This window comes from Macrobrachium nipponense, chromosome 15 (genome assembly GCF_015104395.2).
Source record: "Macrobrachium nipponense isolate FS-2020 chromosome 15, ASM1510439v2, whole genome shotgun sequence".
Lineage (NCBI taxonomy): Eukaryota > Metazoa > Arthropoda > Malacostraca > Decapoda > Palaemonidae > Macrobrachium > Macrobrachium nipponense.
Genome location: NC_087208.1, coordinates 11224541 through 11238798, shown reverse-complemented (window position 1 = coordinate 11238798; position 14258 = coordinate 11224541). Strand labels below are relative to the sequence as shown.

Genomic DNA, 14258 nt, shown 5'->3' with positions numbered 1-14258 from the left:
TACTTTTGGCATTCAGTAATTTTCTTTGATTAACTACTATTGCAAGAGCTCTTTTCTTTTGCATTATTAATTTCCTTAGGTTAACCAGTGTTGGTAAGAGCACTTGTTGATGATCATTAAGCTAATTAGCTTTTTTCTAGTTTCAGATGACAGTGCAGTATAATTTGCATGTGTTTTGGAGAATTAAGTCCATTCTAACCTCACTTCTTAACTGTCTGCTTTTCTTGTTTCCTTGGTATAGAACTGACATTCTCTTTCATTAGTTATTCTGTACATCCACTGACATTTTTATGTACTGTTTGTATATTACTATTATGCATTACCTGTACGTATTGACTTACTGACTACCATTTCATAGCTTAGTACGCTGACTTGTTTGGCAATGATTATGCTACTTAAAAAAGTTAGCAGTACCATCCGTCCCACCTTAAATTGAGATCTGAGCAAAATTTGTCATAAACCATCAATTAATAAAATAAGTTTTGACGTAGGAAAAACCTATTTTTGGTAGTAGCTGTCTCATCCTCAAAGATTACCCTTTCCATGGTCTATCCAGAGCTCCATGGTGACCAAACTAATGTCAAAGTATTCCCTTAACTGATCTTGTGGCTGGGTATTGTGTCTAATGATAAACATTGTAACATGTGATAGAGTATAATATGGACTAAGGATAAGAGGGCACTTTCTCTTATCCTCAGCAAACGCTAATACCCATTTACCTACGTCAAAACCTCAAGAAATGGTTATGCACATACGCACCATCATATTGTTTGTTTGTTTGTATGGTGTTTTTACGTTGCATGGAACCAGAGGGTATTCAGCAACGAGACCAATGGCTTTACATGACTTCCAAACCACGTTGAGGGTGAACTTCTATCACCAAAAATACACATCTCTTACTCCTCAATGGAATGGCCGAGAATTGAATTTGCAACCACCGAGGTGGGATGCCAACACCATACCAACCATGCCACTGAGGCACCTACCGTCATATTGTTTAATATGACCACAATCCGACCAAGCTACCATTCCTTCTGTTGGTCGATGCAGGATAATCACTCACCCAAATCCCATGTCTTTTCATCAGGGAAGTGGGAGGGTTTAAAGGACTCAACAGTGACTACCAAAGATAGGTTTTTCCTTTGTCAAAACTTTTTTTTTTTATAGTGTAGTCGCTGTCTTGTATTCAAGGAGCTTTACAAAGTGATTGACAGGTGACAAAAAGCTCTTTAATTTTAATCCCAACAACCCAAACACATTTTTGGTCTAGGGTCAAGCCACTAGTTTCAAGGCCCCATTCTTTATTCCAAATACCTTTAGGTTTGGTAGCAAAGAACAAGAAACTAAGTGCACACTCACATTTTTTAGGGTGAAGTTATTAGGTGACTTGCCAAAGTATGCTGGGTGTGGTTGTACATAGTACTGTAAACCTTCTTTAGCAATAGTTAGGAAGCCCAGTGGTTTGCTGCTGTAGTGCCTATGGGTCAAGAATATTCATTTTTTTTAGCTCATGGCAAGCGTTGCGAGTGTAGGAAAAAACGGACCTTTTGGAATGTCTGCCATGACCTCTAGGTAAACCTTAAGTGTTTGAACTGGGAATAATATTTTGTCTGCTAATTCTAGCTTACTTTGAATAGGAGATTTCATTCTTGGTCAAGAATGAAAGGCCAAAGGACAATAATAATTGATCGTATTGTCCCTGTCTAAGAGAGCCAAGTTTGCTATTACAAGCTCCTGATGCTAATGCAATCAAGAAGATCGCATATTGTAGCTTGTGAGTTGTTGTTGTATCGGGTCCACTGAATTGAGGGGCTGATCAAAGTCTAAGCACCTTGTTCAGGGGCCAAATGATTGGAACCCTTCTATAGCAGTTCTTTGTAGTGCAAAGGACTGCAGAAGGGATGTGACAACTTATATAGTAGAGTCAAATCACGAAATCAAAACAATGGTTCTGTTAATGCTGCCTTGTAGTCCATGATTGCTGAAACTATGAGGCATTTGACTTCAAAGGGATAAGAAATTTTTAAATTGTTTCCCTAGAATTTTTTACTAGGCTCTCGGTATGGATATATAATGTAACTATATTTTCCATACATACTGGTATTGCCAGATATATGAAGTCTGTAATTCCTGCATTAGGTACCTAGCAATGTTGGACGAGTAATTTTCATGGTATAGATATCTAAGAAAATCCACCCGTGAAGGCCTTGGCTTAAAAAGGAGGATCCTTAAACAACTTTCCCTCCTACTGACTGGAATAAAATAGCGGACAGTTTCGGAATTTATCTCTTCGCCAGTTGTTAAAGTAATAGGAACCAATGCCTGTTTGGCCAATTTGAGGCTATTAAGTAAGCTGCTCCTTAGTATGTTACGAGCTTGCTCCACACCTTTGAAACCTGGAACAATGGCGGAAAAGGATATATCATCCTCCATTTATTCCAGCCTTGTAGAAAGGCATCTCTTGCTGTTGCTTGCCTGGCAGTTTGGGATTCTCATATGTGGCAGACAGGTCCACTTCCATTTGTGGAATGCATGTTGGCTATTTTCTGAAAAAGAGTGGTTGTCTAACTCTGCTCTGTTGAGGCTGTCATTTACCTTGATAGGGAGTCTACTATTACATTGAGAAACGCCGTAAGGTGAATTCCAGACAAGTCCACTTCCTTGCTTGCCCCATCAAAGGATGGCTAGCAATACTATATTGAGAGGAGGTGAGTATCATCCTGACCTCTTAATGTACGCCACTGTAGTCATGTTGTCAAGAACCAACCAAATGTCTCTCTTCTGGAAGTTTGAGTTTTTTGAGAGACAAAAAGACAGCCATCAGCTCCAGGAAATTGATATGACAATTCCTCTGAGTAGTGAACACCTACCTGCCACCTGATGATCCTCCTAATTTGTCAATGAGGCATCTGTGTGTACTGCCATTCATACAGACTGAGGATTCAGGGTGACCTGTATCGCCTGACATTCCTTCTGGGATCAAGGCCGAAGTATCTCCCCAACTTTTTTAATCTTTTGATAAGGTCGGTCTCGCATCTTGATTGCTGCATGCAACAGCTAGAATTTGTTCACGTTCATTTGCTGTAATCTGGGTATTGGATTTATCATTGATGCAAATTGCAACAAATCCATCTTATGCTGTTTTGAGTGTGATGGGGAGAGACAAGCTGTGAAAAGTATCCCAACACAGTCCCAGCTACTGTAAGCGTCTGCTGAATGTGAGGTGGGATTTTCCAATTTATCATAAAACCTTTAGACTGTAGTCAATTGACCACTGTTCTCAGGCTTTTCAAGCACATTTTTCTTGTGTGCCCAGATCAACCAGTTGTCTAGGTGGGCTATTAGTTGTATTTCAGATTTCTCAAAGAACTACCGTTACTACATTAGTCAAATCTTTCGGCAATGTTTAGCCCACAAGGCATGACTTTGAACCTGTACATATCTTTTTCTATCTGGAGCCTTTGGAAAGGGTGGAAGGGAGCAGTGATATGGACGTGCCAGTACATATGCATCTTTCAGATCTATAGTTGTCTAAGTCCCTTTTAGAATTGCACACACTAGGGCAACAGAAGTTATTAAAAAAAATTTGGCAAACAATGTACTTGTTCAATGTTGATAGGTCTAGAATCACTCTTAGTTTGGAGGAATCCTTTTTGGGGACATAGAGAGTTGTGCCTGGTAGTGAATATTCAGGTTTCTCTATGGCTCCCATTAACAAGGCCTTTCTGCATGTTGGATTTTGGAAGAACCCCTTTACAGGAAGGGGAGGGGTGAGACTGTTTCCATCCCAGCTTATTTAATATTAATTTTGTCCCCCCAAAGGAGAGAACTCAATTACCTGTTGACCTTGCACCATACTTTTTTAACCAAAACAGAGTCCTAAAACAGGTCCTTAAAGAAAAGATTATTATGCAATAATGAATTTACAATGGGAAGTGACTAGTTGGAGCCCTCCAATATTTCCATTCACAATTTTATGCACCCCACTTAAAAGTCATAGAATATTTGCCACACGGTTCTCATAAGTCTTTTGACCACAACAGCAACAATTGTTCTGAAGCAATTTGGAAGCCTTTTGATGGCAACTTCCAGCAAGGTGGCATGAAATTCTGCTGAGGTTGTCGCCTTTGAGATTCTTCTTATAGGAATTGTAAATTGCTGCGTAGCTATAAATACTTTAAGAAGGCTTTTCCCCTTCAGAAGGGAGTTGTAGCGTTGCCCATTCCTCGGTGGAGTTTTCCGAAATTGGGATGTCCGAGGCAAATGGTTGTAATTCTGCCATTGTCTCTGATCTTTTAATCACTATGAAATTCTGAAAATCTGTCTCTACAAGATTTATAATTTTGAAAATGAAGGGACAAAAGGCTGGGACTCCTTGGTGAACAACTTTGGTCCTAGTGAAAGGTGTCTTCTATAACTTTTAATGTTATATACACAGGTAAGAAGACAGATTCTGTTAGTGGTCTTTCACATGTACAGCTTCGATTATAGTTTTTCTCTCATTAATTTGATATTTACTATAGGGAGAGAAAATGTGCACTGATGTGTCTAACCAAGGATTATGCTTTGATTTGAAGTTTTGTATTCAGAACTGACCAATTAGTGGTTTCAAGTTGGAATTCCAACACTAGACCTTGTTTGGGGAGCATATGCATCCCTTTCACTTTTGGGTTGCAGGATGCAGTACTTTTAAACTCTGGAGTGTACTGGAATAACTTAAATTCCTTTTTGGAAACAAGCATCATGTCCCTCATACATTGCCATTCTGTGGCAATGACATTTGCTGATGTTATTCATAATTTCCTGAAGGAATTGATCAAATGCTGCTAGCTGTGTATATCCTGTTTAGGGTGAACTGTAACTGCCTGTTACCAGAAAGGCAGAAGTCCTGGATAAGTTACAACACCACTCCGAAAACGTAATAATTTCATTCGGAGTCAAATGGATCTTAGTATTATCTCTCTTGGGGGAAAGATCTTCAGCATCAATAGCTGCAAAGATCACGAAGGGGATGATAAGCATATGCAAAGTCCCCAAATACATTACCATCAAAAGAATACTTCATGTGCCAAACATCATGAGTGCAAAAAGATGTAAAGCCAAGAATGATGAAGAAACCCTCAAGACTGAAGCCACCTTCAAATGAGCAATACCTTCCTCTATCAATTTCGGGGTCCTTGGCACCTTCCGAACTGAAGCCTTTGTACCAGAGCCTCTGAGATGTTTCAAGTGTCAAGAGGTTTGAACACCACAAAAATGTGTACATCACATGACATATGTGGAATATGTAGTCAGACATATGAAACCATGGTGTGCCTTGAAAAATTCAAGGCAAAGGGCCACACATCTTGATGCCCCAATTGCAAGCAGCAGCACCAAGGATGTCCCGCAAGATTGGAGAGAATTTGGAAGACAAAAGGTATCCCTCCTCCACCTGCAAGACCTCAAGACCAACAACCATTGCATCCCAGAAGACCTCCAACCAACCCGAGAACTGATTCATGAACAAACCTTCCTCCTGCACCACTAGTTACTCAACCTTCCTGATCTCAACCCCCCTTAACCTGGCACTATATTCCTAACCCCTCACCTTCTCCTTACCACCATATTCCCACTACCCGACCTCCTCCAACCCTTGAACTTATTCCCCTGACCCCTCAGATAATTCCCCCAACTCTTATACAGCCAGTAGTTCCTGCTTTGAGTGTCAAAGCAGGAACTCAGACTGAAGAATCGCCAGTCCAAGAAATGGAAAAAGGCACGCAAACTGAAACACCGCTAGTTGCACCTGTTTTGCATGTTGAAGCAGGAACTCAAACAGAACAAGTGCCAGCCCCATGAAGAGACATTAAAACCCAAACCTATAAATGGTATATGACTTCTGACAGCTCTACTCAGGTGGATGTCAGTCTAGTTGGAGATTTTGATATAAATAAAATACTGCTCATCTATGATGAGTTTTATGTATTTATATATAGAGCTGCCCACTGTCCATTTGCACAGGGAAAGGAAAGGATAGCTGCTCTTCTATGAAGTCCAAGACCTAGAGATTAGTCTCCCAGACGACCTCCTCGGACCAAGATGGCATTTCAGAACCATCACCACCTGAACTAGTTGTTAACTATTTGGTTGGCAACTGTCCACTTTTTCTACTACTAGACAACCTTTGTTTCTAATCCCTTTTCAGCTGCCTCACATCTAACGACCAAAATTTTCAGCTGTCACTCCAACTACTGCTTAAGCCATTCCATACTTCTGTTTCGCTGTCTCTAAAACTCACATATTTTTGTTTTTCTTTCATCATTCTCTACTGCTAACAATTGATGCTCCTTTTTCTATGCTTGAGTAATTAAATTTGGTATTTTAACTCCATAGAATTTGTTTTCCTCTATTTTTTCCAATAAGTACTTACTTCGAATTTCCTTACTGGCTATTTCTGACTCGCCAGTAATTGCTGCTATCGATCCTTTTCTCCTACTGATGGGTACCTTAGGGTTCAAAGGAGTTTGTAACCTCGCCTGTTAACCTTTCATTTCCTTATTTTTCAACATAACATTTCACTTTCACAACCATATGATCAATAAAGAGCATATTCATATCCTTAAATCACACCTTTCACCTGCAAAATATTCATATGACCTATGGGCTGCTCTATGAGCAAGAGCTTGTGTTGGCATACGCCAGCTTAATCAAAAACAACAACAACTAAGGGGAATAAAATTCCTTCTAGAAGGTTTTACCCATGGCCACGTGACATTTGTGTCCCTGATCCATCTGGGTTTAGCAGGGTCATTTTTGTGGGAATGGTCGCTTCATATTCCATAGTAAGAATGTCTCCAAGTAAAAATTCCTCTACTTCTTCTGTGGGGTTAACCTGGGAGGTAGTGGGGACTGATGAAACTGGATTTTTGCCCAAACAAAATACCTGGAAGGTACTGGGGACTGATGATACTGGGTTTTGACCCAAACATAAATCTTGATCTGAGAAAAAAGGGGTTACATATCTGTTGCTGGAGTTTTGCTGGAAAGATATAATTTCCCCCTTCACTTAGTCCTGCTGAACCCTAGGAATCACCAGAACAGCTTCAAATGAGCAGTTTCATCCCTAGAACTTGCTGCCAGTAGCATACAAGTTTGGTACATATCTGCTGACCAAGCAAATTTTCATTGTTTTTTACTAGACTATACCCATGGCAGGTGCAGACCTGTCAACAAAAAAAAGATTTACCAAAAAATGCAGAGATTTGTAAATCCAAGGCAGAATATCATATTTCAATAAAATTCATCCAATAATTCTCAATATATTGCATTTTATCGATCAACTAAGAAGTTAGAAGTATAATTTCATGAATACATACACCAAAATTAAAGAAAAATACATATTTATATCCATATGACAAAATGGCTGTGTTTATAGCCTGTTGTACATATTACATTGTATTTTACGAGTAGAATATGACAGTGTGATATCAGTTTTGAACATTAGTGTGTGCTCGGTTAGATAAATATGTTGCTGACTTAGCTTTCACAAGTAATTCACTGTTTGGTTTATAATCACAGCAAGCCTTACACTGCTTAGCAACGTAATGTTCGTTGTTCAAATTCATTATTTTTGTTGCTAATATGATTGTGTTGAACATTTTTATTAAAATGTTCCAGGAAATAACTATATTTTCTAAATAATAAGCATTAGTAACAATTTTGAACTTAAACAAATAAAGTGCTGGAGATTCTATCTAAATGCAGGAGAATCGAGTGCCAATGTAGAAGGCGGGAGGTATTTATTTTCAAAATGTCGGAGACTCCCGCAAAATGCAGGAGGGTTGGTATATCTGCAGGTGGTATGACAAACTCACTGGCATAAAATGAACCAAGCAATTTGATACAGAACACTAGAACTGAGGGTTCCTGCATAATAGCAGCCCTGTATGATATAAAGCAAGTTGTTATTAGAAGCTAGTCAGCATTAATTAACCCTCAAATCCCGGGTGGCATATAGTATATATGATCACATACAGCTTCGGGGCAGTGGACGGGTATAATCATATACGATCAAGATTTGGCACCATACAGTTTGAACGAATTTTGTGGGAAAAATATTCCTAGTTCCATATATCATTATTGGCAACTCTTCCAATCACCCTATAAGAGTGTGAGTGAGCTAAGAAACCCTCAGTCTTGCTCAAGGTGGGAATGGGTGGGAAAGGGGAATGTTGTTATAAATTCCCATCCAAGGATGAGTTGTAAATATTTTATAATAAATATGCTAAGAATTTGTTCCCAGTTTTATTTCTTATCTCAAAATAAAAAAAATATAAGAAAGAATGCTTATAAATTTATAAAATTAGCTATTTTTCATGACTGTCATAGGGAAAAGAGGTTGCAAGAGGTTGGAAATAATAACTTACAACTTCCTGAGGAAGGTACAGAAATGTTTTTAGAATTTTTTTTCTTATACCATGTGAATATACATATCTTCCTCTTTCCATTGGTGAGTTTTTTTTTTAAGTTTTTCTTTTAAATTGGCCATCCTTAAATTTAGTGTATATTAGCCTGGATTGTGGGGGTTAATGGGGGACACCTCTGTAGTTCCTCATACAGTTTCCATATTTGTAATATATTCTATTAGAAATCTATGTCAACTTAAGCCTTTTGAGGTTTGAGTTAGTTTTGACAATTGTACATGGCTGTATTAGTCCTTTTGCACTGGCTAAATAAAGTTTTAATTTGAACTGTCATACCATTCCAACTAATATCCTAAGTACTAATTTGTTTAGTTAGCCCAGGCCACTGTTTTCTTTAATTAAACCTAGGATACTGTTTATATGCAATCCTAGGCTAGTTTAAGTTATTATAGGTTATTGTCTAATCCTGATTAATCACTGTTTCTTGGTCTACTATAGCTAGGCTTGCCTATCACCTACCCTAGGTTATTGTCTAATTAATGTAGATTATTTAATTACCTTTTAAGGGTATGTAAATGATAGTCTACAATATTAAGAAAATGCTTAAGTATACAGGCAATATAAAAAGAAGAAATGTCTGTAGCCTTTTATCTAATCCTAAGGTCTTTGCTGTAAACTTAGGCTACTGCCTGGGCCATAGGCTAACAGGATTTGTCTTTAAACCTTAACCTAATTCAGGTTACTACCTAACCCAGGTTATTTTTGTTCACCCTTAAGGATATATACCTAATACTAGCTTATGGGCTACAGACAATATCTACTACAGTTAAGCTAACATATTCTCACTGAATCAATGTAGATTGTAGGCTACTGACTGGTAGGCTATGTCAACATCGTTATCTGAAAGGATTATCTACTGTTATTAATAATAATTGTGGAACATTTCTTTAGATAAAACTAAATAGAATTATAAATTCCTCAAAACAATTTTCACCTCTACAAATAGCTGATGATCACAAAATATAAGAAGCACCAACAAACTGGTGAAAAAGCTGGTTTACGGCTTTTCTCACACAATAAAATCATTGTTTCACACTATAAACTAAAATATTTTTCACTGAAACTTAAATTGTACACTTAGCTTTCAATTTATATATTTACATGTCCCTTGGTAATGAAATTAATAAGCGAAGAACGAAATTCTCGGAGCTAGCCTTATGATCATAAATCAAAAGAGCCGACGTGCTGTCGAAATAAGCCGATTATGGCTTTTCACACGCAATATGTATATCATTGTTCCAGTCTAAACTAAAAAATTATTATCTGGAACTTATAATTATGCACTTAGCTCTGGTTTCTTGACTGACCAAAAAGGGAATGGCAGCTTGGTTGGGTTTTGATCTTATGTAAAAAATATGACGCTGCATATGCACATAACCACTTCTTCTTCTTCCGGTTTTGACATACATAAACTGGGTATTAGTGTTCACTGAGGATAATGAAAAGTGCCCTCTTATCCTGAGCCCATTTATACTCTATCACCTGTTATAATGTTTATCATTATGACATAATACCTAGCCACAAGACCAGTTGAGAGAATTCTCTGACAATAGTTTGGTCACCATGGAGCTCTGGATAGACCATGGAAAGGGTAATCCTTGAGGACGAGACAACAACTACATTAAAAAAAATAGCAAATACAGTAGCACCTCAACTTAACAGACCCTTGGGGACTGGCTTTCTGATAACAATACCTGTTAAGTAACCAAGTCCCTAAATTATAGCTAGCACTTGAATATTTCCTGAATTTCTTACAGTAACAGCAATTCCACATAATTGTAGTTTACAATTAACATTCACTTTAAAAGATTTATCTAAATATTTATCACATCTAAAATGATAAAATTGCACAAAATAATCATAATAGTAATGTACCTGATAAGTACAAAATTTCATAAGGTGAGGCTCATCAAGTTGAGGTCCTACCACAGGACCTTAAGTATGAATCTGGCCACCAGTTTGTCACACTCCCAGATCAACAGGCTTCCAAATTTTGCCCAGAGCTTTCACATACATGCCAAGAAAGCTTTTTGACATCAGTCTGAAGAATAAAGAGTTGAAGCTCTGACCTTGTGAACAAATAACATGACTTCCACTACTTAGAAATCAGTTATTTCCACAAGCCATCAATAACTGTCAGACTAGACTGGGAGTATTTCTAAATACAGTGTGCTAGGTCAGATGGTATATTCCTTGAAGGCCTTGGTTCTCCAGATATAATTGCAGACGTGGGAAAGGGGATGCTCTTCCTTGTACTAACATCATATGAAAGTGAGACAAAAGGAGTAATGGCTACAAGAATGATTGCAAGAATGGACCTTTCAATTTCCCACCTTTTTATGACTACAGTGGTCCCCCGTATTCGCAGGGGATGTGTACTAGACCCCCCATGAATAGCTAGAACCTGCGAATAGTTGGAACCCCAATAAAAATGCCTAAAACCTCCTATTTTGTTAGTTAAAACTCAAGAAAAACCCACTAAAAATTTATATACCTGGGTTTTTTAATAGTTTTATCACAAAAAGTGCATTTAATGATGAAATTTTTAAAATAAACCAGGATTTCATGGATATTTCTCATAGGAAAATACCACGAATAGGCGAATTTTCCGTGACTAATGAGGGGAAACGTTCCAGAGAGAAATCTGTGAATGTGTGAGTCCGTGAATCCGGAGACAAATATGGGGGGTCCACTGTATCTACTTGAGTGAGTGTTATTCCCAACTTTCCTTTAAGCTACAAAAGCCAAGAAAAGATCATCTACAGCACAGGAAGCCTGAAATAAAAACCTGCAAAGGGGCTTCAAACACTCTACGAGTATAGGAGCAACAGAGGATACTATCATAAGGATTTTTCTTATCAAAGTGCTGACTTAACCAACACAGTTCCACTGATGCGCCTACTGCAGTTACAGTCGACACCGCTAAAGACTCGTAAATTCAGACCTTTAACTTCTATGGTTGAGATAAAAACTTCATTTGCAATCTAAGAGACAAAGTTAGCTATTTGTGAAATAGTGACAATGATGGAATCTACATTAATTTCACTACAGATATTGCAAAAGAAGATCCAATTTTCCTCCTATAGATGAAGGCAGATATGCATGGTTTGGAGATGGTTCTTGTTTCTCTATCACAAAATTAAGTTTAATCAGTGAAATTCAAGACCTGAGAAGATTACAGTGCTATAAACTTTCAAGGCTAACACAAACATATTTATTTGTTATATATCCCAGAGATAAAAAGGAATAATGGAATCTATAAATCCTAAACTGCACTAACTGCAGAATGAGTTTTACTTTCCCCAGTAAAGGTTGGGGGTAGATCTATGTAATTCATTGGCAAACTCATCCCTTTGACAAATAGACTCTTCATCGGGTTCTGCTGCACAGTCATCAGGTGTGAAGATTCTGCATTTCTAAATCCTTGTGGTTGGAAGCGCCAATGGGACAGAAGCTTCTCCCTTCTGGGATATCCATCAGAAGGTTTAGACAGTTAGCAAACCCCTCTTGCTCTAGCCAAAGAAAAGACACTAGGGTGCTTGACAGATTCTTGACATCCAAAAAAAAAGGACTCCTATAACACAGTGAAATACTTGGGTTTAAAGACAGTTACTATGTTCACCTGTCTCTCCCATCATCTAATTCTTACATTCTTTTTGATAATTTTGAAGAAAATAAAATCACTTCTAACATCTTTTTGGGTATTTATGTTACTTCAAAACTGTCTTGGAAGATAAAAGTTCTAACAGCAAAATCAGATAGTTTCTTCAGAAGTCTTATATGAATTCCATCCCCCACTGTTAGGATGTGACAGTCTGTTTGGAATATTGCTGTCATTTATGGTTTTTTTTATTATATGGATCAAAGATAAACATTAATTCTCCTTATTATCACCTTTTCCAGTGACTGATGAGTTCTCTGTCTCCACTATATTACCTGGCACACAGTTTTGCTGTCCTCAAAGAGTGTCTCTTTCTCAAAATGAGCAACAACTGCAACCTACCAAGCCAGCAACCATCAGGTTGAATTATTCCAATAGCTGCTTCTTTCCCAATATACTGAAATGCTTTATAACTCTCCTATTTCCATTTTCCTTTACTCTTATAACCTTCCACCCTTTAACCAATGGATTGCAAGTGATAGTTCAACTTGTTTTTAAAATGAAACATCATCTATACATGTTTTTACTGGCACATGATACAGGATTTACTGATGAAATCTCCTTTTTCTAACATTTTCTATAAAAGAAAATTGTGCTTCACAGGGGACTGGTATTTTCTTTAGAATAATGCCAGGAGGAATAGTTGTTGGCTTTTTGTGATTCACTTTGCACCCTTTGAGCACATCCCATTGGTTTCTGAACTTGGAGAACAAATGCCATAATCCTTCATTTATTGTCCAGGTTATAGTGGTAAATAGTAGCGGCATTTATAAGACCAATTACATATAGAACCTAGGAGAAAAGCACTCATTACAATTAAGGTATATAATCAAACTTTTTATTCTCTTCTTCCTAAATATGATATACAATACAATATACCTGTCTGTCCATTTGGTGTAGCCTGTAGTGGATCGTCCTGTTTACATATTCTTGTCGATTCGTAAAAGTCAATGGCACTGCTCGGCCTCCAGGTACTACAGCAACTCTAGCACCAGTCATGCTCATGCATTCAAAGCTCTCCAAAGGTATAACCTACAGGATTTAACAAACATACAATAAACTGACAGGATTCAGTTAATTCTAAATTCCAAAGGTCAACTATTCCATGACCTGAATAGTATACTAATCGTAAAATATAAATCTAAAACCAATATGTATATCACCTGTTCAATTGAACACAAAAATATAAAATTGAAATAAATCTCTCACGTCATGGAAAGTATCTTCTGTAACGCCATCCTGATCAATGTCTCTTATTGCACGTAGACTCTGCATGTACTCCATGTCTACCTATAAAAGCAAAGAAAACAATGAGGAAACTTGTACACTGATGGCCAATATGTTTCCAGTGATAGTCTCATAAACAAATCATACTATAGGCTGCACTCTTAAGAAATATGTATACATATATTATCAAATCACATCTAGAAATTTAAAGAAGGTACATGGTGAATGATTATATAAGTTCAATAAGCAGAAAGTTTTGAAAAACTTAATTGTCTCACAATAAACCCATCAATCACATATAGCTTACATTTGTGGCCATCAAATGTCCTACACACCATAATTTTGTTTCATAATCCCCTTCCTTGGATGGATCGACTACAATAACCACATACAGAAAAGTGAAGAATGCAGTAGTTATGAAATGCTTGGGAAACATTCCCATTAGGTCTACTGCATTACTTGAAATATTAAGCACAACTCTTGAAAAGTACTACTGTTTATATATAAAAAGTGTGATGATAATGACTCATCTTGAAGTCAGACGAAAAGAACTGTAAATATGTATATGACAAGAAACAAAAAAGTCCAATGTACAAGGTTGAAGTATGCTTTGGAGGCTCTGTAAAGCCTTGAAAGATATCTGTCAAAAGGGTTATGCCTCCTGGTAAATTTTCTTACCAGAGCTGAAAAAGTCCTGTAAGTCCACCATTAAAGTCCACGCAGTTAAAGTCATAAAAAGGGCATAAATCTATATGTTGTTGGAGACAATTTACAGCTGGTCTTCTATCATCATTGGGGTCCATGTTGTAAGTGACTACAATGCTTAGTCTTAGCACAATACTCAGGATTAACTTTGTTCAAAACATCCATGTCTCGCTCCATTTTTTATTTATTTTTATATATCT

At 37.4% G+C, this 14258-nt stretch overlaps 1 protein-coding gene across 1 annotated transcript in view; it reads right to left on the bottom strand.

Moving 5' to 3' along the window:
• The window catches only part of LOC135226997 (probable E3 ubiquitin-protein ligase HERC1), an 80194-nt gene that overhangs the window by 53254 nt on the left and 12682 nt on the right, over positions 1-14258 (bottom strand). The window contains exons 3-4 of the mRNA XM_064266725.1: positions 13336-13416; positions 13006-13158 (exon numbers count right to left, since the gene is read on the bottom strand). Coding sequence (XP_064122795.1) covers positions 13006-13158; positions 13336-13416 — 234 coding nt within the window. The remainder of the gene's footprint in view (positions 1-13005; positions 13159-13335; positions 13417-14258) is intronic.